A 26,501-nucleotide genomic window follows, 5' to 3' on the forward strand; every position below is an offset into this window, starting at 1 on the left:
AATTTTTTTTTCTTTCCCGGTCCCTTCTTTTGTTTATCCTTTACCTGGAAAATGTTGAAAATTCAATAAAATTTAAGTTTTCAAAAAAAAAAAAAAAAAAAAAAAAAATTCTGTATACAATTCTTGTCACAATTTAGTGAACACCTACTGTTATTTCTAGCAGTCCTTGCAGATATATTTTGTATACAAAACAAGTGTATCGGTAGTAATAAAACATGATTCAACAAAAAAAGCAATTGGTGTCATTCCTTGTGTATCAGAATTTAGTAATTATTAAAAAGATGGTGGTCCTTTTTAAATGACAGATGTCTGATACTCGATTATTCCAGATCATTTACTCCTGGTTTACTGAAGGCAGACTAAAGCTGGATAATTTGTCCAGTTCAGCAGGTTTCAGACAAATTTCAGTACATGTATACCGCTATCTGTTCAACAGAAGCTGGCCTAATGACCGCCTTCTGTTGAACAGTCTTGACATAAAACCAGCATTTGATTAAACTGTGTATTTGGACAGGGTGAGGAGGGGGAGGTCCCAGCTGTCGGAATGCAATCCCTGCATTTACATTGTGTTGATGCCGGGATCTTTGAGTTTTTTTTCTTTGATCAACCTGCTCAATGAAAAAAATGATACATGTATACCCAGCTTAAAACTGGCCATTGGTGATTTTTTTTTTTTTGTTTAGCCAGAAGGCTGAGCGAAAAAAGTGAACAGATTTATCAATTCACATAAAGAGGTGGATGAAAATGTGTCCAGTCCATCTATGGCCTGCTTAAAAATGACATGTAGTTTGCACAAAAAAAAATTGGCAATGACAGCTTCTACTGTATATTCCTCCATAGGCAGCTGCCTTGTGCCTATCGGGAACAATGTGTATATAATGTTTGTATTTCTTTTTTGGCCCTGACAAGTTTCTTTTTGGTTATATGTGTATTGTCTGTCTTTCAGCTGACAACACTTGGGAACCTTACTCCTGCTAGTACCGTGTTTTTCTGCTGTGACATGCAAGAGAGATTCCGTCCTGCTATCAAATATTTTGGAGATATTATAAGTGTCGGCCAGCGCTTAGTAAGTTTTCTTAAAGGACATGTGTGTGTGTTTTGCCATAGTCCAGACTAAAAAATACTTTACTTTTTTTTTTTTTTGTTCTTCAAGAAAATTTTAAATACAGATCACTATTCTTAAATCCAGCAAACGGGTTGAGCTATGTGACCATTTTTTTGCCTCTTCTCTCCTTCCTTTCTTAAAGAAAAACAAAACAAAACAGAGGCTGATAGTGAAGTATGGATATACAGTATATAATGATGTAATACCAGTCCAGCCTGCAGTGTTGGTGTTCTCTAAATAACATTTTTATTCTTGGGGTCAAAACTTTGTTTTTTCATTAGGCTTTCATATTTGTATCCTAATGGTGTTACCCTATCTTCTTTCAGTTTCAAGGTGCCCGCATTTTAGGGATTCCTGTTATTGTCACAGAACAGTACCCTAAAGGTCTTGGAAGCACAGTACAAGAACTTGATCTAACTGGTGTGAAACTTGTAGTCCCAAAAACAAAGTTCTCTATGGTCTTGCCTGAAGTTGAGGCTGCGTTGGCTGAGATTCCTGGGGTTCGTAGTGTTGTATTATTTGGAGTTGAGGTAAGTGGGGTCCTTTTTTAAATGTCATGTACTTATTTGTGATTCTATCATGCATGGGAATGAGCATACAGTATATATGCTTTTGAAAGGCCACTGCCCCTTTTGTGTCCACTTTGTGCCTCTAGCTTTAATTTAATTGCAGACAGCACCCTGTATGCTACTTCAACTTAAAGAATTTGTTAACCTTTGGGAGAAGTTCTTCCACCAGCTCCTACAGAGTGCTAGCCTATGGGTGGATAAATATATTCAACCCATACAGGCTTTACTACAGCAATGTCTAATGCCTAGTACACACGATCGGTTTTCCTGTCGGGAAAACTGCCATTTTTTCCTTTGGCCGGGAAAACCTGCTGTGTGTATGCTCCTTAACAGTTTTCCCAACAGGAAAACTGCGGTTTAAAAAATGAGAACATGTTCTCTTTTTTTCTCGCCGCAAATCGCAGCGTTTTTTCCCCTGCAGTTTTCCAATGGGAAACACTGTGAGGGAGCATACACACAGCCAGTTTTCCCAACCAAAGCTCTCCTGGCAGTTTTCCGGTCGGGAAAACCAGCCTTGTGTACAGGGGAAAAGGGGCATACTAGGCATTGCTCTTCTTTTGTACTTGGAGAAAAAAATATGCAATTATGCCTTTGCTGACCCTTTCTTAAAAATTCTAGTTCCCTAATTGCCTACTGAAGCCTCTGGAAGAACAAAACAGACAGACGAGTATTTTCCAAAGGAGAGCTCAGCAAATGGCAGTCTACATATTTCTCATAAAGGGTTAGGCATTATAATGGCAATTCAAGTTTTTTACTTTTATGAGACCTGTGATGAGGCTGATTTTCCTGATGTGCAATTCAAAGGGGACCAGTCTGGATAAAAGTTTTGCTTCTGCCATTGCTAACCTTTTTATAATAAAAAAAAAAAGGTACTAGTTTGGAGACGTTGTCCTTTTACTACTGGAGTTGCTGACTTGGACTAGGTATGCAGATCAGGGATTTCTATTTCCTATTTATCACAGGGCTGTGGCTCATCCAGAAAACCAGCATGCAACAAGTTAAAGTTTCTAATAGTAATAAATTAGAATGGTTTTATACTATGAAGGTTTAAAAAAAAAAAAAAAAAAACCTTCAATGTGCTATAGACATTGAGAGCAAACATGCACAAGTGCTCCCATAGCAAGCCACTTGCTGTGGGGGCACTCGTGCATGTTGGGAAGAGCACAGAGTGCCGGCAGGGGACCCAGGAACAGAATGATCATTGTTGCTCTGTGCAAAACTATTTCACATAGCGGGCAAGTATGAAATTATTTTTTTCTTTAAGGCAGAATTCTTAATTTGAATACTTGTTTCTGGTCAGTAATTTAAAGTGTTGAAGCCAGAGGCATAGTATGACAGCCAGGCAACTAGTATTCTTATATAAACGTCAGCAGTTGCATCCCACTTATTACTCCTTGTCTGTTTATATTATTTTCTTTAATAGTGAAGCATATGACTGCTCCAGAGTATGCTCCATTTTTAAAGAAGAATTTGGCAATGGCACCTCTCCTAGGACAGGTTCATTTTTAATGGGAGATTTAAAAGTAGATAAATCCAGAAATCCATTTTATAGGTTCGTTAGACTGCTCTTTGTTTTGTTAGCCGGCGTAATAGCATCGCTAAATTAATGTAACATTTTGCAGTTCAAGGCTCAGTTATTTATCATATCTTTACCGGAAAATATGTAAACTTCTTTGTATATAGATTTTCCTGTGGCTTTCACGTTGAGTAATCCTGTCATATTTGATCTAGGTTTGTATAAAATAGCAAAGCTTTATTAATGCAAAGGGCCAAGCAGTTTTGAAAAGGAAAAAATTTAAACTCTTCACAAAGTTGAACACATTGTAAAGAATATTCTTTGAAACCTCCATCTTTTGTCTGCACGGGTACTTACAAATAAAAATTAAGGTAACCTCATTCCATATATAACTTCCTCCTGCTCCTAAAACCTCTTCATAATCCTTTTTCATTACAATAGCTTGTGAGTTTCACATCACGGCAGTGGGAGTTAGTTTAGCTAAATCCTGAATATAAATATAAAGCACTATAGCCAAGGAACTTTTCACTTTCTACAAACCATGCATATATTAGCTTACCCTTTGCAATCCTCAGCAGGAGACGGTTGTAGTCCCTGTGACTTTCTATCTTTTATGTCCAGATAGTAAAAAGCTAAACCTTTAAAGCACAGCTAATGTTGACCACTGCCAGTATTTTTTTTTTATATATATATTTACCATTTATAGATTTTTTTTTTTCAGCCTGGTCACATGAACTTCAGGTTCTTCTGCCTATTCACAGTTTGTCTTTGAGAGCTCTTTGGGCAGAAAGCAGGGCTGGCTGCTATCTGCATCGTTGTATTTTATTGTATGTTTGACACACTGCAGTTACAGAATGTCCTCCGTCTTCCAGGTTGAATGACATTGGGTGTTGCTTAAAATGGAAGGCTGAAGACATATAGTGGCATAAAGGAATTGCTTCAGGGGACCGTACTGAGGAGGCGTTGAGCATTGCTGCTAATGCAACTTTTTATTTAAAAACCTGCTGGGGGACTCTTTAAAAAGTGCCCATAGTTGGACTTTATGCTGGCCACACAGTACAGTCTGGTTGTACCAGTCGCTGTGTCGTGTGAGGGCCTAATGACTGGGTCCTCACACTGCATACTGTTGGTACATTATAATCACATTGTAGTTTGTGTTGCCAACATATAGCATTGTCAGTTGGAAGCAGGGCCGAAACAACTAATCGATTGATTGACAACTAATCGATTATGAAATTAATCGATTATGAAATTAATCGATTACAATTTTTATAATCGAGTAATCGGCCAGTAACATAATGGGGTTAAAAAAAAAACAAAGTAGCCCTTTATAGTACAAAAAAGCAAATCGATACTGTAAATATTACTTTCACTGTCCCACAGTAAAAAAAATGAACCCCTTACAGTAGTGATTATATGCTCTTTTTGTACTTATTTTTGTTTTTTTAACCCCATTATGTTACTAAACATCTCGGGCCGGGTCACACCTCTGTTTTTTGGTGTTTTTTTGCAGAAACACACTACAGTTCATTTACATGTTTCCCTATGGGACACGTTCACATCCATGATTTTTTTTCACTTGCTGCGTATTTGGAAAGGGAAGGACTATTTTTTTTTTTTTTTTTTGGTTCAATATACTTCAATGGAGAAGCTGCAGAAAAGCATGTAATGTGTTTTTGCGGCAATTTGTGTTTTGTAATCTGCCCAACAACAAATTGGCCCAAATTTTTTTTTAAAATGCTAATTTTTTTTTTTTTTTAAGGCTATTATGCGATTAATCAAAACAATAATCAGCCAACTAATCGATTATGAAAATAATCGTTAATTGCAGCCCTAGTTGAAAGCTTTGAATGTGACCGTTTTCAAACCTCAGTCTACAGTATAAATATTATTTTGCTACATGTCTGCAAGAGGAGTGTTGCAAATTTGTTCAACTTGTCTGTTGTATTTTTTTTTTTTTTTAGACTCATGTTTGTATTCAACAAACGGCATTGGACCTAATTGGACGAGGAGTAGAGGTTCACATTGTAGCAGATGCCTCTTCCTCACGAAGCATGATGGATAGGATGTTTGCCTTGGAGGTATTATAAATCTGATTTAAAATCTGATTGTAAAGTCTGACATCTTGTTATCATATGGCTAAATATGCAATCCGGTTATACATGAAAATGTTGCATTTAGTTGCTTTCCACACCTCACTGCCCAACCAGCAAGACTTGAAAACTAATGCCACGTACACACGATCAGTCCATCCGATGAGAATGGACCGTTTTCATCGGTTAACCGATGAAGCTGACTGATGGTCCGTCGCGCCTACACACCATCGGTTAAAACAACGATTGTGTCAGAACGCGGTGACGTAAAACACAACGACATGCTGAAAAAAAAGAAGTTCAATGCTTCCAAGCATGCGTCGACTTGATTCTGAGCATGCGTGGATTTTTAACCGATGGTTGTGCCTACTAACGATCGTTTTTGACCTATCGGTTAGGAATCTCATCGGTTAAATTTAAAGCAAGTTTGCTTTTTTTTAACCGATGGTTAAAGTTGAGTTCCACCCATAAATATAACATTACATCCGTAGTTTTAAAAAAATGTCATTAGTCCTTTAAGAAATTTTTTTTTTTTTTAGATGCCTTCAAAGTGTTGTTGCTAGGCAGAATAATTAATCTTCCCTCTTCCTGCACCTAGGTGCTTAAGCTTCCTAACCTACACCGCACAGACTCCTGGGAATGTAGTGAGTGTAACTTTCCAGGAGTCTGTGCACTCCCCAGTCTCGAAGAATCATGTGACTTGGACAGTACAGGTGCTGAAACCTGATCTGAAACCTATTACACTGCTTGTGCAGCACTGAGCATGTGCGAGATCTGCAAGGCTGAAATCCAGGAAGTCATACAGTCTGGCTTCATGATGCCCACACTTAAGATGGCCCCAGTCAATTTCTATTTTATAAAGTGTCTAAATGCTGTAACAACCTAACAAAACGGACCTTAGTTTACAGACTAACTTTACTAGAATACATTAAGCTTGTGTATTACAGGGGTATTTATATTTAAAAAGTGAAATTGTGGCCGGAACTCCGCTTTAAATAACCGATGGCGCCCACACACGATCGGTTTTGACCGATGAAAACGGTCCATCAGACTATTCTCATCGGTTTAACCTATCGTGTGTACGCTGCATGACTTGAACCTTTTATTTTATTTTTTATTTTTTTCTTATGGCAAGAATGAAATAAAATGGGTCTTTTATACAAGACAGCGGAAAACATTGTGCATTTACCTGTACTAGCTGTCATAGAAGAGCTACGTTTTACTGTTCTTGTTAGCAGATCCAATACACCCATAAGAATATGTCTCCTGGGATGCTTCAGGATCTCCTTTGAGAAAAAAGTTATTCTTGGTAACACTTTCCGGTAATGAGTGTGGATGTAGGCCTGGTAGTTTAATTGGAACACATTCTATACACTTTAAGTCCTCTTTAGGTTCACGTTCCAAATATTGTGAACTTGTGTCACTATTTTTATTCCTGTGGGAGGAGAGGAGCACCCAGTACTTTTTTTTTACAATACTGAGCAATCTCTACTAGCTAATTTTATAATTGTTTTATTTAATAACAAAGCAACATGAAAACCAAAGTTGTTGTCATGAATTCCTCTACAATGTTGATTCTTCCTAGTTTTTTTCTGGTGTGGACATGTACATAGAGAATGTTGTACTGCCTGTTTCACAATATATATGTTTTAGATGCAGCAGCAAATAGGCTGTACTGATCATATTCTATGTATAATCCTTATTTAACCACTTAAGCCCCGGACCAATACGATGTCTAAAGACCCAAGGTGTTTTTACAATTTGTCACTGCGCTGCTTTAACTGGTAATTGCGCGGTCATGCAATGTTGTACCGAAACGAAATTTGCGTCCTTTTCTTCCCACAAATAGAGCTTTTTTTTGATGGTATTTAATTGCCTATGCGATTTTTATTTTTTGCAATATAAACGGAAAAAGACCGAAAATTTTGAAAAAAAAATGATTTTTCTTATAACAAAAAGTAGAAAATATCGAATAAACTAAATTTTAGTCAAACATTTAGGCCAAAATGTATTCAGCCACATGTCTTTTGTAAAAAAAAATCGCAATAAGCGTATATTTATTGGTTTTCGCAAAAGTTAAAGCGTCTACAAACTAGGGTACATTTTCTGGAATTTACACAACTTTTATTTTATGACTGCCTATCTCATTTCTTGAGGTGCTAAAATGGCAAGGCAGTACAAAACCCCCCCATGACCCCATTTTGGAAAGTAGACACCCCAAGGAAACTGCTGAGAGGCATGTTGAGTCCATTGAATATTTTTTTTTTGGTCCCAAGTGATTGCAAATTTTTGATTTCACTTCTCACTACCTATCACAGTTTCCAAGGCCATAAAATGCCAAAATAGCACAAAACCCCCCCAAATGACCCCATTTTGGAAAGTAGACACCCCAAGCTATTTGCTGAGAGGGATGTTAAGTCCATCGAATATTTTATATTTTGACACAAGTTGCGGGAATATGACAAACTGATTTTTTTTTTGCACAAAGTTGTCACTAAATGATATATTGCTCACACATGCCATAGTTATATGTGGAATTGCACCCCAAAATACATTCTGCTGCTTCTCCTGAGTATGGGGATACCACATGTGTGGGACTTTTTGTGAGCCTAGCCGCATACGGGGCCCCGAAAACAAAGCACCGCCTTCAAGATTTCTAAGGGCATACATTTTTGATTTCACTCCTCACTACCTATCACAGTTTTGAAGGCCATAAAATGCCAAGATGGCACACAACCCTCCCAAATGACCCCATTTTGGAAAGAAGACACCCCAAGCTATTTGCTGAGAGGCATGTTGAGGCCATGGAGTATTTAATTTTTTTGCCCCAAGTCACTGAATAATGACCAAAAAAAAAAAATTACAAAACGTCACTAAATGATATATTTCTCACCAATGCCATAGGCATATGTGGAATTACACCCCAAAATACATTCTGCTGCTTCTCCTGAGTACGGGGATACCACATGTGTGGGACTTTTTGGGAGCCTAGCCGCGTACGGAGCCCCGAAAACCAAGCACTGCCTTCAAGATTTGTGTGAGTGAAATCAAAAATTTATGTCCTTAGAAATCTTGAAGGTGGTGATTGGTTTTTGGGGTCTCATACGCGGCTAGGCTCCCAAAAAGTCCCACACATGTGTTATCCCCGTACTCAGGAGAAGCAGCAGAATGTATTTTGGGGTGCAATTCCACATATAACCGTGGCATGTGTGAGAAATATATCATTTAGTGACAATGTTTTGTACATTTTTTTATTTTTATTTTTTTTGGTCATTATTCAATCACTTGGGGCAAAAAAATTAAATATTCCTTGGACTCAACATGCCTCTCAGCAAATAGCTTGGGGTGTCTACTTTCCAAAATGGGGTAATTTGGGGGGGGGGGGGGTTTGTGCTATTTTGTCATTTTATGGCCTTCGAAACTGTGATAGGTAGTGAGGAGTGAAATCAAAAATTTGCGCCCTTAGAAATGCTGAAGGCGGCGCTTGGTTTTCAGGGTCCCATACGCGGCTAGGCTCCCAAAAAGTCCCAAACATGTGGTATCCCCCGTACTCAGGAGAAGCAGCAGAATGTATTTTAGGGTGCAACTCCACATATAACCATGGCATGTGTGAGCAATATATCATTTAGTGACAATTTTTTTTTTCATTATTCAATCACTTTGGACAAAAAAAAAAATCAATGGACTCAACATGCCTCTCAGCAGTTTCCTTGGGGTGTCTTCTTTCCAAAATGGGGTCATTTGGGGTTTTTTTGTGCTATTTTGGCATTTTATGGCCTTCGAAACTGTGAGGAGTGAAATCAAAAATTTACACCCTTAGAAAGCCTGAAGACGGTGATTGGTTTTTGGGGTCCCGTACGCGGCTAGGCTTCCAAAAAGTTTCACACATGTGGTATCCCCGTACTCAGGAGAAGCAGCAGAATGTATTTTGGGGTGCAATTCCACATATGCCCATGGCATGTTTGAGCAATATATCATTTAGTGACAACTTTGCGCAAAAAAAATATATATATATATATAATTTATTTTTCCCGCAACTTGGGTCAAAATCTAAAATATTCCATGGACTTGAGATGCCTCTCAGCAAATAGCTTGGGGTGTCTACTTTCCAAACTGGGGTCATTTGGGGGGGTTTGAATTGTCCTGGCATTTTATGCACAACATTTAGAAGCTTATGTCACACATCACCCACTCTTCTAACCACTTGAAGAAAAAGCCCTTTCTGACACTGTTTGTTTACATAAAAACATATGTGTTTTTTGCAAGAAAGTTAAGTTGAACCCCCAAACATTATATATTTTTTTAAAGCAAAGGCCCTACAGATTAAAATGGTGGGTGTTGCAATTTTTTTTTCCACACAGTATTTGCGCAGCGTTTTTTCAAACGCATTTTTTGGGGAAAAAATACACTTTTTTTTATTTTAAAGCACTAAAACACACTATATTGCCCAAATTATTGATGAAATAAAAATGATGATCTTAGGCCGAGTACATGGATACCAAACACGACATACTTTAAAATTGCGCACAAACGCGCAGTGGTGACAAACTACATACATTTGTAAAAGCCTTTAAAAGCCTTTACAGGTTACCACATTAGATTTACAGAGTAGGTCTACTGCTAAAATGACTGCCCTCGATCTGCCCTTTGCGGTGATACCTCACATGCATGGTGCAATTGCTGTTTACATATGACTCCAGACCGACGCCTTTGCGCAAGAGCAGGGGGGGACAGGGATGCTTTTTTTTTTTTTTTTTTTTTTTTATATATATATTTATTTCACTTTTTTTATTTTATTTGTTAACTGTTCCTTCCATTTTTTTTATTTTTTACCATTTTTATTATCTCAGGGAATGTAAATGTCCCTTATGATAGCAATAGTTAGTGACAGGTACTCTTTTTTTTTTTTTTTTTTTAAATGGGGTCTATTAGACCCTAGATCTTTCCTCTGCCCTCAAAGCATCTGACCACACCAAGATCGGTGTGATAAAATGCTTTCCCATATTCCCAATGGCGCTGTTTATATCCGGGGGGGGGGGACATTCCCTCCCACTGAATGTAAAAGCAGTCTAGAGGCTAATTAGCCGCTAGGACTGCTTTTACATGAAAGCCGACCGCTGGCTGAAAAGAATGATACCAAGATGATGCCTAAACCCGCAGGCATCATTCTGGTATAACCATTCAAAGTCCAGCAACATACCAGTACGTTGATGGTTCTTGTTGGACATGTATTGTAACCTTTTTTTTTTCATGCAGCCTGTTGGCTGAACGAAAAAAAGATTGATAGGTGGGTATGCCCACCATTAGAATACCTCCCTTCATCCACCCACTTCTAATGATGGGCATACATGCACCAATTATATATGCCGAAGCATGGGGGCATCCTCCCGCAAAAAAGTTATGCCGTGTGTACGGACTTTTCTATGCCGCGTACACACGGTCGGACTTTTCTATGCCGTGTACACATGGTCAGACTTTTCCACGGGAAAGCCTCCGTAGGAATGTCAACCGTATGTACGCGGCATTAGGAGAAAAATCGCTCCTCCGCCCCTAATGCCCCCATGCTGAATATATATGCCGAAGCATGGGGGCCTCCTCCCGCAAAAAAGTTATGCCGCGTACACACGGTCGGACTTTTCTATGCCGCGTACACACGGTCGGACTTTTCTATGCCGTGTACACATGGTCAGACTTTTCCACGGAAAAGCCTCCGTAGGAATGTCAACCGTATGTACGCGGCATTAGGAGCAAAATCGCCCCTGCTGCCCCCATGCTTCGGCATATATGCTCTTTTTTTTAACTGTGGTGGTGAAATCACCTCCTACAGCACTGGAGTCGCGGCTTTATATATCGTGGGAGCAAACGCTGTTGCTGTCAAGATAAATAAGTCCGCGCAACCTGAAAACAGTAAAGTAAATTACATACCTGAAAAGCAAGCATGAAAAAACATAACAATAAAACTTTGCAGAATAGAATACAGTAAAAAAGAGCAGAACAATAGAGAGAGAATAGAGAGGGAGAGAACAATAAAACGACAACTATTTTTTTTTTTTTTCCTTTTTTTTTTTTTTAACACTTTTTTTTTTGTAACTGTTCAACTTTTCGGTTCCAGGTTTGGGTCTCTCAAAATGCGATGGCATCTTGGGAGACCCTGTGTAAGTGAGCCTAGCCTGTGAAATGTTTTTACCCTACACTAATAATTAACTCGTGTGTGGAAGCGTTCAAAACATTCACCAATACAAAGACCAGGATCGGCAGGACATTTGGGACAAAAATAACGGGTGTCACGCCTAAATCCACGCTTGCTACAGACACGACATCTTCTTTGGGGGGCTCGTTGGGTAAGGGTACTCTCGAGGGCATATGAAAAATGCCTCTCATGCAGTCGGCTTACTGCATTTGGTTGGGGATGGTGAGGTACAGTACCGCCTGGATACAGGAGTTCTGTGATTATCTCCTTCTGGAATGCAAGAAAGGATCCATTCTGTCCTGAAGCTCTGTATAAGACATGAGCATTCAGTAGAGCCAATTGAAATAAATGTAGAGACACTTTTTTGTACCAGCCTCTCGTCTTGCGGGCAATATGATACGGCGCCATCAGCTGGTCGTTGAGGTCCACCCCTCCCATATTTTGGTTATATTCGTGGACACAGAGGGGTTTCTCCAACACCAGTCGCCGTACGAATTTGTACTGTCGTGTCTGCGTGAAGGGTGGTAAGAACGAAAACATTCCTATTTTCCCGCCACTTCACAGCGAGCAAATTTTTACATCTGAAGCAGGCTCTCGCCCCCAGCCTTAGATGAGAATCTACAAGCCTCTGGGGAAAGCCCCGGCGATTAGGTCGCACGGTGCCACATGCTCCAATCTGACGCTCAAACAAGTGACTAAAAAGTGGCACGCTGCTGTAAAAATTGTCCACATACAAGTGGTACCCTTTTCTGAATAAGGGTGACACCAAGTCCCAAACGATCTTGCCAGCGCTCCCCATGTAATCTGGGCATCCTTCCGGCTCTACCTGACTATCTTTGCCCTCGTAAACCCTAAAGCTCCATGTGTAGCCTGTGGCCCTGTCACAGAGCTTATAGAGCTTGACCCCGTATCTGGCACGCTTGCTGGGAATGTACTGTTTGAAAGACAAGCGGCCAGCAAATTTAACCAGGGACTCATCAACGCATACAACCTACTGGGGATTAAACAAGGCTGCAAAACGTTCGTTGAAATGGTTTACGAGGGGCCGAATTTTGTAGAGCCGGTCAAATTCAGGGTCTCCACGTGGACGACAAAGTGCATTGTCACTGAAATGCAGGAACCGCAGGATCGCCTCGTATCGTTTCCTGGCCATGTGAGCAGAGAACACGGGCATATGGTCAATTGGATGTGTGGACCAATACATCCGCAATTTCGGAAATGGGTGTATGCCCATGTTGAGGGTAAGGCCCAGAAAGATTATAAATTCGGAAACCTCAATAGGTTTCCATTCTTTGGCAAGGAGAGACTGGGGATTATCGGCGATGTAGGTACCAGCATATAAATTACTCTGGTCCACAATAGATCTATAGAGATCTTCCGTGAAATACAGCGAATAAAAATCAAGTGCCATAAAATTCGCTGTATCCACCTGAATACCGGGTTGGCCAGTGAATGGGGGAAGTACGGGTTCTGCAGAAGTGGTGGGGACCCAATCAGGATAGGCGAATTCTGCAGGAAGGGCACTATGGGCACGACGGGCCTGTCTTTGTCTTGGTGGCAGCGGGACACTACTTGTGCTTGCCACCTCGCCAGCTTGAACTGCACTTATGGGACTCGCCACGTCACCACGTGATACTGCAGTGCTGGATGAACGACCAGGGTGTACTAGGCCGCTGGTGCTTGCCAATCCACCAGAAGGAATAGCGGCGCTAGTACTGGCTCTCTGCTCCATACGAGGGACCTGCGGTTCTTGCTGCTCAACAACATCAGAACGGGGTCGGGTACGCCTGGCCTTAGCAGGGACCACCACTCCATCGTCCGAGCTATCTGACATGGAGCCGCTGTTGTAAACGGGTTCGTATTCTGAGCCAGAATCTGTCAGATGCGTGACCTCCTCTTCTTCACTATCTGACATGCACAGAATCCTGACGGCCTCTTCACCAGTGTACATTCGCTTTGCCATTTTGGGCTCTAAATTTAATGGTACACTGATGATGATTTACAGGTAAAAAAAGCACCTGACTATAGAAAGGAAAATGTAGAAAACGCTTCGAAAAAAACTGTTAGTGATCGCAGGGATCAGGCCTGTCTCTGCGAACGCTGCAGTTATGTGTCTTGTGTTTTTGAAGTGACAGTGATCGATCGATACTGCACTTGGATGGGTTGGGCTGGGCAGAGGGGGAAAACGCAGGTGCTAGCGGGTATCTGTGCTGATTCCGCTAACAATGCGTTTTTGGGTACCCTAAACTGCTGGGTACGCTAGTATAGATCTGATCAGATCAGGTATCGATCCGTTCAGATACTATACCACTAAGGGGGGTGTATGCTTTGCGAGTGGGTGTAAGCGGTACTGGCACTAACCTAACGCTACCTGGGGCGACGCAGACCCTGACTGACGCTAAAATTTAATTTATATCACCCGCCGGGCGATCAGGGGGTTAAACCTTTATTGGGTTATATACGGCGGGTGCCCTGATGCTATAAACAGCAAACTAACTAACCAGCGTCAACCGTAACACTTATATGGTGATCACTGGTGAAAGGGTTAACTAGGGGGCAATCAGGGGTTAAAAACTTTATTTATGGGGGTACCTAACGCTATAGAACCTGGCGGCGAACCTCAAAAAAAAACTAACTGCCTAGCGGCAACAGTGACACTAATACAGCGATCAGAAAATCGATCGCTTAGTGACACTGGCAATAGGGGGTGAAAGGGTTAACTAGGGTGATCAAGGGGTTAGACCTTTATTAGGGGGGGGTAGGGGGCTACCCTGGACCTAAAGGGGGCTAAAACTAACTGCCCTAACACTTTTTTCTGTAACACTGACACTAAATGCAGCAATCAGAAAATAAATGATTACTGCATTCAGTGACACTGTTACAGGAGACTGTGGGGGGTGATCGGCGGTGACTGGAGGGGTTAAATGTGCCTAATGTGCTGGTGTCAGTGTGCTGCTTGGTGGAACTTACTTGTGTGATGTCTTCTCTCTGCAGCGGTGGTCGATATGACCACCACGAGGAGAGATCACACACTTCCCTCTTCCTGTGTTTAGTGTAAACACAGGAAGAGGAGGGGGGGAGCGCTGGCATTGGCTGAGAGCGATCCTGAAAACGAACAGCCGCCCCCACATCCCGGATCGCTTCTGCAGCTTACCGACCCGCGGCATGTACCGCAGCTTACCGACCCCCGTCAAGCAGGGCACGTACAGGTACGTTGATGTGCCTGTCCGTGCCATTAAAGTTAAAAAGGTTAAAAAGTGCAGTTGTTCACCAATAATCAGAATTCCGGTCACAGAAGCTGCCTAAATTAGGAGGGCAGAGGTGATCTGAATCCCGCTAGTTTCCATCCTTATAAACCCTCTCCTTTGAGGAGAGTGTATGCCCTTCCTCCTAGTTGTCTTTCCCCTGGATAGGTGCCTGTACTCTAGTGAGGTTAGTCCTCTGTGGGCCCCCCCCCCCCCCACCCAACCTCTCACACACAGTTCTGCGCCCCAAGCATTAGAGGAGTTCCTGGACTTCGGGCCTCTGACTTGGGAACAATGGGGTGGGAGGCAAGAGCATCTTTAGGCAGGGGGCAGTGTTTACTGGGTTTGTTTCAACACATTTTGAATAATTTAATGAACAAGGCTTACAGTGCGCCACTAAATAAATGGCGTGTTGCAGCTTTAAGCATAATGTGTGCCACTTTCCAATCCTGAGACGCATTTGGGCCCGCAATGGTCTGTTGCATGTGCCTAATCCCACGCAAACAGAAGATTTCCCAGCACACTTGCCAGCTAGCCTGCAAAAAAAATGACATGGTCGAACAACTTACATTAAAAACAGAGGTTTGAGTTGCACACATTTGCAAACGTGAAAGCTGCAGTGCCTCGTCAAGGCTCCTCTGTAAAATGCAGTCCTAACTCTTGTTTTTGAGAGTCTCCAAGTTGGAACATGTATAGCAGTGGATAAATTAACCACTTCCTGTCTGTCGGCCGTAAGTATACAACCTCGGGTTCAAGCAGTTATACTGGGATTATAGCTTCAACTACAGTCATGATCCCAGCACCATTCTTTAGACTGGCAATTCTCTTTTATATAAAAGGCTGTGGAAGGGGGTTTCCCCACCCACGCCACCTTTTCAATTTCATTGGTCTGGTCGCATTCCCTAGAAGAGTGGAAGGAATGGGGTGAAAGTTCCCACCCCTCTTCTGTGACATCAGAAACTGGTAGTGACGGGGATTTAGTTACTTCCCGTTTCGGTTTGGTTATTTGCAAGCATTACTGGCTTGTACAGCATCTGTTTAAACCAATGTTGGTTTGATCTGCAGCTTTGGGGGAGAGATCTCTTGATAGAGGACCCATTGTAGCCCATTATTTTAAAATGGATATTATTCATCCCTTGCGATAGCAATAAAGTTGAACAAAAAAATGTAAAGGTACAGTGGAATTTTTTTACACACCATCTTTCCCCCATTATCGCACACGCACCATACGTGAGGTATCGCCGTGAACGACAGAGCAAAAGCAATAATTCTAGCACCAGAACTCTTGTGTAACTCTAAACTGGTAACTTGTAAAGGCATTCAAGCATTGCCTACAGAAAATGTAATGTACCATATTTTGTAGCCATTCCACAAGCATGCACAATTTTAAAGCCTGACATGTTTGGTATCTACGGTATTTACTCATCATACCATCTTTTATATTGTGTTTGTGGTCACTAAAACTTGTGTATTTTTTCAAAAATATTGCAACAGCCACATTTTATTCTCTAGGGGCCTCTGCTTAACAAATACAAAATGTTTGGGGATTCTAAGTAATTTTCTAGCAAAAAGTAGATTTTTACATGTATAAGAGAATTTCAGAATTGGCCTGAGGGTCAAGTGGTTAAGGGAAGGCATGCCTGGAGGGAGCTCACTCTTCCTTGGAGCTGCTTCACATTGCTCCTCTGCACTCCTGCTGTGCTTTGGCAAATGCACAGCTAACCCACAGTTTTCATGCAGGTTAGCTGTGCTTTCCCATAGACTGTGTCCCGCAGTTTGGTGCGCTTTCAGAAAGTTTACTAAACCGCCTGCATGCAAACTCTAATGTTTGAGAGTAATAATTGATTCACCTGCCCGTCTTCCCTGTTCCTTCTCCTTCTGTCTGCTTTCCCCTCATAAATTTGCAGCGCACCAATCTCTACAACTCTGGTCTCAGCTCTTGACCTTCTACACTAAGAGTCCACTCACTCCTAATACCCTTTCCATCCCATCTTACTTTTTATCTCTTCTAATTGTCCTGTCACCATAATTCAGCCTAGCACATTCTCTGTAGTCCTCCACTCTGGTCTCCATTAACTCATACTAACCTGACCCTCCCCCTGCCTATTCACTCTTTTCTTATCCCTAAGGCTAGATTCACACCTTTGTGTGTTGGGAACGCACTCAATATTGTGCGCTTTCCAAACAAGTACAGAAACGTGCTACCCTTTAGCAGAAATGCAGCAGTTCCATTAATTGATAATGGAAAGTGGACTTAAAGGAACGCCCAACGTCAAGCTGATGTGGATTTGAAAAGACGTTTTATTTAGAGTAGCAACAATAAAATCAAGCCAAACGCATTTCGAGGGAACAAGGACTCCCGCCTTCATCAAGGCTGCTATTGGAGAAGAATTCTAATCGGCCTGTGGGGCAAAGATCTAATGGGTTGGTATCCAAGTTCTGGCTGCACATTGGTCGTTCCTTTACATTCACTTTTATAGAATACATGTGGAATCAACCAGTAGGCCATACCCTGAGGCAGCAGCCCAGGCCCTGATGGGTCCCACCTTCTTTCAAGCCGGGGCACTAATCTCTGGAAGATGATTCTTCCTACCCACCCACACGTTCACCTTTGTACAAGCAGTGACTGATCAAGTCCGTCCAGCGCAATCTCCACCCCTAAAGAGCAATTCATTGATAATGACACCCTCGGGCATCTGCGTACATGTGCATTTTCATACACCTCAAATCACATGGTGCCAGTTTGGTGCAGAGTATTTTTGGAAAACTTTTAGGGAATTTTCAGCGTTTCTTAGGCATAGGATATTGGCTGCCCGATGTGTGGGCACATTTGGTGGCACTTGTAGGTGTGATCCTAGCGTAACTTATTTCACAAATGGCATTTTGCCATTAATGTGGGCCATGCAGTATCATCCTGTGCAATAGACAAAGTAGTGACATGGTAGGTTGGCATCTTTAGGGTTAAAAATGTTATTTGGGTACAGTGTTGTACTATTGCGCAATTGTCAGTTAAAGTAACGCAGGGCTGTATCAAAAAAAAAAAAAGGGCCTGGTCATGAAGGGGGGTAAATTACGGTTATAAAAAACACTCTTACCTAGTAAGAAGAAAGCTAGCGTACCCAATGGCGAAGTCTTTTCATTTTGGTAGAATTCCTTTTGTCCCTCACAGGTCCGAAATCCAAGCTCATGTTTTCCTCCCTATCCCCTCCAACGTTTTTTTTAATATGTTTTTATATTTTTTTGCTGATGTTTAGAAAATAATTTCAGACCTGAAGATTTCTTAATACCCCCAAAACATTATATTTTTTCTGTCTGATCAAAAAGTTCAATCTGGGCAGCTAAAACGCCACTCAAAAACTATATATTAACATCCCCATACCTTTTAAGTTGCTGCTGTAACACTGCAAGTGTGGATTCACAACAGTTCCTAATCAGATCCAACACTACAAAGTGCAGCATATATCAATTTAAGATGTGTCATATGTTTACATAATCTCAAACATTGTGCAAAACATCATCAGCAAAAACAGAAAATGGAGTATGGCTCGAGTGTCCTCAATGTGTTTGGCACCTCATCCCAAATAATATTTAACAAAATAGAGAGGGATAGGGATTAGGGATTATAGCGGTGCCTATAAAGGTAGAGATTACAAACAGTACTTAAAATATTTTTATTTTTTAATGATGAATCCCTACATGTTTTGCCATGTTGGCTTCTTCAGGAGAAGTAGTGGTAACGTGTGTGTGTGTGTATATGTGTGTGTGTGTGTGTATATGTGTATGTGTATGTGTATGTATATATATATATATATATATATATGTATATATATATATATATATATAATTATATCTATACTCTAAAAAAATACATCTTAGTAGATATACACAGACAATCGTACATTGATAATTAAATCAACATGTTTCAGTTATGCTGGGAGCATGGCATGGCTCAAAGAATCATCAGCAAAAATGAAAAATAATGTAACGATTCATAATTATGAATAAAGTCTGTCCAACATCCCAATTGTGTCCCTCACTTCCACAGGAAAGGTGCACATTTTGCTTCCAATCTCCAATGCCCACTTGTGCTCTCTCCTCCTTGTGATAATTATGAACTGTTCACCTCAATAAATTGGTCCTAATAACAATTTTGAGATCAAATAAAGCTTGTGTCTCTTAGGACCAAACACTTTTTATTTGTTTTCCCCTTTTAAGAATCACCTTGGCAACAGTGGCCAGGTAAAGTGACAGCAGGAGCCAGAAGTGAGGTTGTACACATGTCCGGGTTCATACTAGGTAGGGGGGATCAGCAGACGAACATTCTGTTGTCTTCCTCCCCTCTACCCGCTGGCACCTGTCACGACGGCCCCTGGTCTGTAGTTGGGTGTATAAAGCCCAGGAAACATGGGGGGAGGGTGGTTGGCAGAGTGAATATTCATGGAGTGTGTGGAAGCAATCTGGCTGAAAAATGACAGTCGGATTCATTCACATTGCTGGCTACTATATTGTGTTCAAGGTTCCTTGTTGCTGACGGTATGACATGCATCAGTGGCAACAAAGGGATTCTATAAACCTGTGTCTTGTACTGTATTCCAAGAAAATGATTTTACAGGTAAGTAAAAAAAAATCCTTATGTTTTGGAACCCTTCTGGTTTCAGAAACAGATGTTTTAGCTTGTATTTCAAGGCGTAAACAACATTTTAAAGAGCTTGTTTATTTAAGAGTTCTTTATTAAGCTGTTTATCTGGTTTATGCAGAGCTGATGTTTGGAACACATTGTTTTTTGCACTATTTATATTTGACTGGCCTTAATTGTTATCTCTCGTATGGCAGTTAGGAAGTTAAGAGTGGGTGAAGTAGGAAGGCAGATTTGAGCATTTAATGACCCAGCTAAATGGCAGTAAGACCTTGCTTTTTGTGCCCCCAGCTAGTGTGTGCTGAGCCACTAAATAATCGTAGCATAAGGGCAAATTGAATTTTCATACTAAAAGCACTGGTGACATTAAGGCCTCATGTCCACAGACGTTTTTACAGCCATTTTTCTGAGCGTTTTTTGCAGCTTAAAAACGTCTCCATGTTAGCCTATAGTCTCATGCTCACCATGACGTTTTTGAGATGTAAATGGCTGAGCCGTTTTTATGCTGCAAAAAAAAACAGGACCAGTGCGTTCTGAAACTCCAGCGTTAGGGCTGTAAAGACGTCAGACGCCAGAAAACGTGATTTAACGAGGCTTAACGATGTGTTAAGCCTCGTCTGGCGTTTCTTTCTCTATTCAAAATCAGTGGTTCCCTATAGGAGCCCATTGATTTGAATAGAGGTCGCACCAGAAGTCGGAACAAGATGGATCCGACTTGCGGGGCAACTCGTGTGCGGAGAATCTTGAAGGGGAACCCCCCGCGAAAATTAAAAAACAATTTGCGTGAGGTTCCCCCCAGGATGATACCAAGCCCTTAGGTCTGGTATGGATCTTAAGGGGAATCCCCCACATCGAAAAAAAAAAAACGCGTGGGGGTTCCCCCAGGATCCATACCAGATCCTTATCCGAGCACGCAGCCCGGCAGGTCAGGAAGGGGGGCGAGCGCCGCCCCCCCTACACCGTACCAGGCCACATGCCCTTAAAATGGGGGGGGGTTTGGGGCAGGGGGCCCCCCCACCCCAAAGCACCTTGCCCCCCATGTTGATGGGGACAAGGGCCTCTTCCCGACAACCCTGGCCCTTGGTTGTCGGGGTCTGCAGGCGGGGGGCTTATCGGAATCTGGGAGCCCCCTTTAATAAGGGGGCCCCCAGATCCCGGCCCCCCATCCTATGTGAATGAGTATATAGGGTACATCGTACCCCTACCCATTCACCTGGTGGAATAAAAATGTCAATAAAAAAACACTACACAGGTTTTTAAAGTAGTTTATTAGGCAGCTCCGGGGGTCTTCTGACTTCTCCCTTCTGCCTGGCACCACCACTGTCTTCTTTCAGCTCTTTTATCAGCGGGGGCCCGGTCTTCTCCCTTCTTCCGACTTCGGGGGGGGGTCGTCTTCCGACTTCGGGGGAGGGGTCGTCTTCCGACTTCACCGCTCTCTTCTCCCGCTCTCCAGTTCTTTTTCCCTTCTGCCGGGCACCACCGCTGTCTTCTTTCAGCTCTTTCACCAGCGGGGGCCCAGTCTTCTGCGTCGCCTTCTTCTCTTCTTCGATGTTGACTTGACTCTCCCTCCCGCTGTAATGCCGGATGTGCGGTGTGCAATGATTTATATAGGCCTCTTATGACGTCACAGTCCCAGCATGCTCCGGGTGGTGACGACATAACCCCACCCCCTTATGTCTATTTTTTTGACATTTTTATTCTACCAGGTGAATGTGTAGGGGTACGATGTACCCCATACTTTTTCACATAGGGTGGGGGGCTGGGATCTGGGGGCCCCCTTATTAAAGGGGGCTTCCAGATTCCAATAAGCCCCCCGCAGACCCCGACAACCAACGACCAGGGTTTTCGGGAAGAGGCCCTTGTCCCCATCAACATGGCCCCAAAGCACCAACCCCCCGATGTTGAGGGCATGTGGCCTGGTACGGTGTAGGAGGTGGGGCGCTCGCTCGTCCCTCTTTCTGACCTGCCGGCTGCTTGCCTGGATAAGGATCTGGTATGGATCCTGGGGAAAACACTTTTTTTTTTTTTTTTCCGTGTGGGGGATTCCCCTTAAAGGAGTTGTAAATATTATTTTTTTTGCTGAAATGACTGTTTACAGGGTATAGACATAATGGTTAACTGTTTCTTTTTAAAAACGATTAAAAATAGATAAAAATCAATCATATGATGTACCTGTAGTTTCTAGTTTAGTTTTTGCATGTTGTTTCCTGCCTCTGCTGTACAGAGCCAATACAGGGCAGTGATGGTTTGGAAAATGAAACTGATTGGTGCTGAGGGGTTTTAGACACACAGTAATCGCACCTCCTTGATTAGTGACCACAGAGAGAAAGCTCCCAGTACTGTGGTTATCAGGAAACAGACAACCAGGAAGTGTGGAGATCAGAGAAGAATTACAGCAACTTGAGAGCTAAAACTAACAATGAGGACATGAAAACAGCACTGCATTAAGGTAAAGGAAGCTATTAAGATAAAAAAAAAAATCCTTTACAAACCCTTTAAGATCCATACCAGACCGAAGGGCTTGGTATCATCCTGGGGGGAACCTCACGCAAATGTTTTTTTAATTTTTTTTTTTTTAATTTTCGCGGGGGGGGTTCCCCTTCAAGATTCTACGCACACGAGTTGCCCCGCAAGTCGGATCATCTTGATCTGACTTCTGGTGCGACCTCTATTCAAATCAATGGGCTCCCATAGGAAACCATTAATTTTGAATAGAGAAAAAAAAACGCGGCTGAAAACTAGCGTGGCAAAATGTGCATTGAATTCAATGCAAAACGCAGAAAAAAATGCTTTTTTTCCTGGCGTCTGTACTAAAAAATTCTAAATAAACGCGGAATGACGGCCATACTTAACATGGCAAGTCTAACTATACGCCGCAAAACAGCAGCTTTAACTATACGCTGGAAAAAGCCGACTAGAGACGACGTAAGAGAATGCGATGGCCGCGCTTACGTTCGTGGATCGTCGGAAATAGCTAATTTGCATACTCAACGCGGAAAAACGACGAGAACTCCACCCAGCGGACGCCGAAGTATTGCATCTAAGATCCTAAGGCGTACGAAGACATACGCCTGTCGGATCTAACCCAGATGCCGTCGTATCTTGGTTTGAGGATTCAAACCAAAGATACGACGCGGGTAATTTGAAATTACGCCGGCGTATCAGTAGATACGCCGGTGTACTTGCTCTGTGTATCTGCCCCCTTATTTACAGAAAAAATTAACAGAAAAAAATAACCTTATTTTTTTTCAAAATTTTCAGTCTTTTTTTTAGTTGTTGCGCAAAAAAATTAAATCGCAGAGGTGATCTAATACAACCAAAAGAAAGCTCTATTTGTGGGAACAAAATTATAAAAAAATTGTTTGGGTACAGTGTAGCATGACCGTGAAATTGTCATTCAAAATGCAACAGCGCTGAAAGCTGAAAATTGGCTTGGGCAGGAAGGTGCGTAAGTGCCTGGTATGGAAGTGGTTAAAAAATTGCATGTGATTTCTATTAGTTGGTTCTTTCTCATGTATAATGAAAAATAATTTAAGACTGGTTTTCCTTTCATATGTAATATGTGCATCACTGATTTTTTTAATGTGATTTGTTTGTAGCGCCTGGCAAGAAATGGAATTATAATCACCACAAGTGAAGCTGTACTTCTGCAGCTGGTAGCAGATAAAGACCATCCTAAATTTAAGGAAATTCAAAACCTTATCAAAGCAAGTGCCCCTGAGTCTGGACTCCTCTCCAAAGTGTAACTGCAAACAAAGTGACCGTGCAATTGGAATCCACTTTTCTTGTGGGCTTCGTCATTTCCATTTAACTGCAGTTCCGCATGAGATTTCTTTGCAGCAAACTAATGCCGACTTCAATATCTACATGGATTCATCCATTAATGAAAAGATTGTTTGTATGTAAAATTAAGTGAATGTTTTGTATGTGTAGCTTCCTTAGGGCGTCTTTTTCTCTTTGTAAAGAGATTCAGGGTGTTTGATAAAGGTGGTACGATGTGTTAGCCTCAAGGCTTGAAGTATGGTTTATGTTGTGCTCTGTTGTCAAAATAGCTTTTTACAAAGAATGATGTTGATTGACAAAAATGGATGCAATGCAAGCTTAAAGGGGTTGTAAAGGTTTGTTTTTTTATTTTCTAAATGGGTTCATTTAATCTAGTGCATTATTGGTTCACTTACCTTTTCCTTCAATTTCCCTTCTAAATGTTTTTTTTTTGTTTTTCTTTGTCTGAATTTCTTACTACCTGTTTCTCCTCAGTAAGCTTGCCCCCATCATCCGAGCCGTTCTGGCTGGGGGTTAGTCAGCCAGAACAGCTTACTGAGGAGGAACAGGAAGTGAGAAATTCAGACAAAGAAAAAAACATTTAGAAGGGAAATGGAAGGAAAAGGTAAGTGAACCAACAATGTACTAGCTTAAAGGAACCTATTTAGAAAATAAAAAAACAAACCTTTACAGCCCCTTTAAGATAAAATGGGCTTGTTGAGCCAAGTGTTTTTTTTTTTTTTTTACGAAAAAACTTGGCTTAACAAAGAGTTTGGTTAATTAGGACAACAGTAAGACCCCTTTCACGCTGATGAGTTTTTCAGGCGGTACAGCGATAAAAAATCTCCTGTCAGCAGCATCTTTGGAGCGGTGAGAGGAGCGGTATGTATAACGCTCTTTCACCGCTCCTTCCCAGTTAAAACAATGGGAAACCGCGGCAATACCACCCGCAATGCGCCTCTGCAGAGGCGCATTGCGGACGGTATTAACCCTTTATCGGCCACTAGTGGGGGTTAATACCGCATCGCTAGCGGCCGAACCCCGCGGCAAATCCCACGGTATAGTACCGCTATTTTTAGCTGCGCTCTACCGCCACTGCGGTTCCCGCCCCAGTGTGAAAGGGGCCTAGCGCTTTCACTAGCTACTGCTCAAATAGATTGGCCCCTAGTGGATATAAACTTTTCTCTCACAGATTAAATGTATTTTTTAAGACAAATGCCAAACACAAAAAGCCACCTGCAATCAAATATAAAGTATGTCTAAATAGAGGCACATTTTATTGGCAAAGGAATATAATATAAAACATCAAGCATGCAGAATGTAAGGAGTTAGTGGTTGTAGGTTTTTTTTTTTTTTTTTTTTTTTAGGTGTATGAAGTCCATTAATCTCGATCTGGTGTCTATAGCAGCAACTACATGTAATAACAATTTCCTTTTAATTGTAATCGCAATTTTGGCACCTAGGATTAATCTTCATTAGGCAAGATGCATAGTGCAGCAACCCCTTTAGCAAGTAGTATTCACTCTGATTATGCTAAACTGGTGCAAGGTGTAATCTGGTTGGTTGCATGTAAAGTGTAGGATTCACAGTGTTGCTGCAGTGCCTTATATAATAAGGCTCATTAAATTGAGATCATACAGTTTCACATTGGTACAGGTACACAGTATGCGAACGCACTACTAAGCAGTGGTTTCAGAACTTCTTGGGAACTCAAGTCAGGTTCACGATTTACATGTCACATACTAGTGTTGTGTACATTTTTAATGAGCGTTCACATGAGGTGGATTTTTGTATTGCTGATAGTTGGCTGTCTACACAAAGCCAACAAATCTAAGCATCTCCTAATAAAAACCGGAGCATAAAGAATTGCAATAACAAGCACTTGTAGTTATCAGAAGTGATCATTTTTCTACTGATTTTCCTACATATTAAAAAATGGGTTGGAAAAAGTTTGCAAACTTTTTACTAAGCACTGCATGCATAAACCAGATTAGAAAAATGCTGGGTCCCTATGGCACTCAGTTTCAAGGCAGGCAGCTGTTTCGTGGCTCATTCGCCATCTGCCTAAATGACCAGCCTTTACAGAGCTAGCGCAAATTCTTTACGCAGACATTGGACATACATACAGGGACACTGCCAGTTTTTTCAGCTGTTTGATATGCTGTGCACTATTTGAATGTTCTCTGTCAAATCATCCTTTAGCCACCAACCAGGGATGAGAAAAATATTGCTTCAGTTATTAGCTAGAACTGCTCTATATTCTATGTAGCCATACACTGTTTTCATTATGCTACACAAATATAAAAAAATGGAATTGGTTGCCTGTTCATTGACTTATTTCAACGTGTATTTCCTAAGAGGCTTCTGTACTAAGGCAGGCTATAGGTGGTGCAAATTTATTTTCTGCAACCATGAGTTGCAGCAATGAAATTTGCATGTTTCCCCCATCAACACAGACCATACTGACAGGGCAATCCCTCCTGCCAAACAATTGTCTGCTCCCAGTGGGCAGGGAAAGCCGTCCCTTTCCCGAGAGAAGACAGTGATTATTGCTAGTGGCTTTAGCAGCCGCTAGCAATAATACCAAGTGAATCTGGCAAGCTGGTTGTACCCAAGTTGATTGATCGATCAACTTTGTGCATTTAATCTGCCCACACATGGCTTGAATTTTGTCCGGTTACTGCTGAACCAACAGAGATTCGAACCATCTATGGCCGACCTAAGAGCTGATTGGTTGAGTGAGGCAAGTGTAATTTGTATAACTTTAACCTCCATGATCCTATTCCATTGAACTCTATAAAATCACTGGCATTAGAAACATAAACCTGGTTATCCTGCACTTCAAACTAGAACCACTATGTGTTGGATCCTTGGAAAGAACCTGAGAAATCTGATAACTGTGTCAAAAATGCTTGCGGATCAGGCTTATCTCACTAATAAATTCTAAAGTACAACCCAAAACTGTTATTTCTGTTCTACCTGGGTGCTGACTTGTTGCATCGTCCACCAGCCAGTTCTTTTAAACTGATGGTTAGATCGTCTCACTTGAGAACCTAGCTTTGACCATGTGTCAGTATGTCTAAAGCTGACCATAGATGGTTTGAAATACCACCAGTTCGGCAGGGACCTGATGAATTTCGATCCATCTTTGGGCAGGCTGGTGGTAAAGAAGTTGATCTCTTGTACGGCTTCTATACAAGCAATCACATTTTCATTTGATCAGTGCCACTGGCGATAGCCAGCAGTGCTGATGAGTGTATTCTAACGGTGGGGAAGCCACACTGCTGTCAGAATACAGTAGTTCCAAAGGAGAGATTCCTCCGTCTTATGTTGAATGGGGGAATCGATTAATTTTCTTTTGTTCAACCTGCTGGTTGAATGAAAG

General features: G+C 41.6%; 1 protein-coding gene across 3 annotated transcripts in view; it reads left to right on the forward strand.

The window, feature by feature from the left end:
- ISOC1 (isochorismatase domain containing 1) overlaps window positions 1-23,524 on the forward strand; it is a 78,171-nt gene extending 54,647 nt beyond the window's left edge. For all 3 annotated transcript variants that reach the window (XM_040344916.1, XM_040344937.1, XM_040344927.1), the window contains 4 exons: window positions 947-1,066; window positions 1,432-1,635; window positions 5,155-5,271; window positions 22,954-23,524. In XM_040344916.1, coding sequence (XP_040200850.1) covers window positions 947-1,066; window positions 1,432-1,635; window positions 5,155-5,271; window positions 22,954-23,100 — 588 coding nt within the window. In that variant the 3' untranslated portion in view covers window positions 23,101-23,524. The remainder of the gene's footprint in view (window positions 1-946; window positions 1,067-1,431; window positions 1,636-5,154; window positions 5,272-22,953) is intronic.
- Window positions 23,525-26,501: the final 2,977 nt, after the last annotated feature.

The sequence above is a fragment of the Rana temporaria genome, chromosome 1 (genome assembly GCF_905171775.1).
Source record: "Rana temporaria chromosome 1, aRanTem1.1, whole genome shotgun sequence".
NCBI classification, from domain to species: Eukaryota; Metazoa; Chordata; class Amphibia; order Anura; family Ranidae; genus Rana; species Rana temporaria.